Consider the following 1,100-nt stretch of genomic DNA (forward strand, 5'->3'; position numbering starts at 1 on the left):
GAGGACGCTTAAGCCTAAAATCCATCTTCTGTTTGAGTTTCCACGGTTGGGGGACTTGCTTGTAGCACTGAGGAGCTATGAGCTGTAGCCGCTTTTCTTGACTGCTTTGCTTGTTGTGAACTCGGCGGCAGCGGCAACTGCAACAGTGGCAGCAGTGGTGGCCAGAGCCGGATGCTCGCGGGCTCCCTGCGGCTCCACTAGTTTTCTTCGCTCCGCCCAGCGCCCACTCGCCTCGGCTGGGGAAGAAGACCAGACGGTGCTCAGCTCGAAAACTCTGGTGTCTCAGCTTAGGGCCTCCTCCGGGAAGAGCTAAGTGCTCCCAGGTGAAGCCGGTGCCTGCGGGCGGTCCGTACACCCCGCAGCCTGCTCGCACCGCTCGAGAGCCTCGGCCGCCGTGTCTTCCACGCCTGCAGCTCAGCCAGGGCGCGCGGGGCGAGTGGGGTCCCCTGCGGGGTAAAGGGGACCAGGACGGCGAGGATGATCGCACAGACCTGGCCAGTGGGCTTTCGCTGCCTCCTCCTCCTGGCCTTGGTTGGATCCGCCCGCAGCGAGGGCGTGCAGACCTGCGAAGAAGTTCGGAAACTTTTCCAGTGGCGGCTGCTGGGAGCTGTCAGGGGGCTGCCGGATTCGCCACGGGCAGGTAAGGGGTAATGAGGGGGTCGCTGGGCGGGGGGGCGTCCGAGCCTGGCCTTCGCTCCCCCGGGCTCCCTTGGTGGCACTCGTGGGAAGATGACCTTTCGGGCCCTGCATTCGCGCAGGGTGAATCCCGGGGAGGCCTCCGGGGATGCTCGGTGCGGATAGCCTGAGTGCAGCGCAGCGCAGCGCAGCTCTGGGGACCCATAACCACGCCTGCGACGAAGCCCGATTCTGGGCATCTGCTTCCCGTCCGGCTCCCTTAGCCTCGGAGGATGATTTGGAAGGAACCAGGAAAGCAGACATCAGGGCGGGGGGCACACGCAGTCTAACTGCGTTTCTCTTCCGAGTAGGAATTTCACCAGTGCCCCACTGGGGATTTCGGTTTGCTGTTTTCTCATAAGGTGGAGGGAACTGAATTCGATCGCCCCAAGTTTGGTACTAAAAATCACAAACCTGCGATATAC

General features: G+C 62.5%; 1 protein-coding gene across 1 annotated transcript in view; it reads left to right on the forward strand.

The window, feature by feature from the left end:
• Positions 1–123: 123 nt before the first annotated feature.
• LOC105529068 (glypican-5) overlaps positions 124–1,100 on the forward strand; it is a gene marked incomplete at its 3' end in the record, with an annotated part of 368,759 nt that continues 367,782 nt past the window's right edge. Inside the window, exon 1 of the mRNA XM_011966121.1 lies at positions 124–640. Coding sequence (XP_011821511.1) covers positions 478–640 — 163 coding nt within the window. The remainder of the gene's footprint in view (positions 641–1,100) is intronic.

The sequence above is a fragment of the Mandrillus leucophaeus genome, unplaced genomic scaffold (assembly GCF_000951045.1).
Source record: "Mandrillus leucophaeus isolate KB7577 unplaced genomic scaffold, Mleu.le_1.0 Scaffold746, whole genome shotgun sequence".
In the NCBI taxonomy this organism is placed as follows: domain Eukaryota; kingdom Metazoa; phylum Chordata; class Mammalia; order Primates; family Cercopithecidae; genus Mandrillus; species Mandrillus leucophaeus.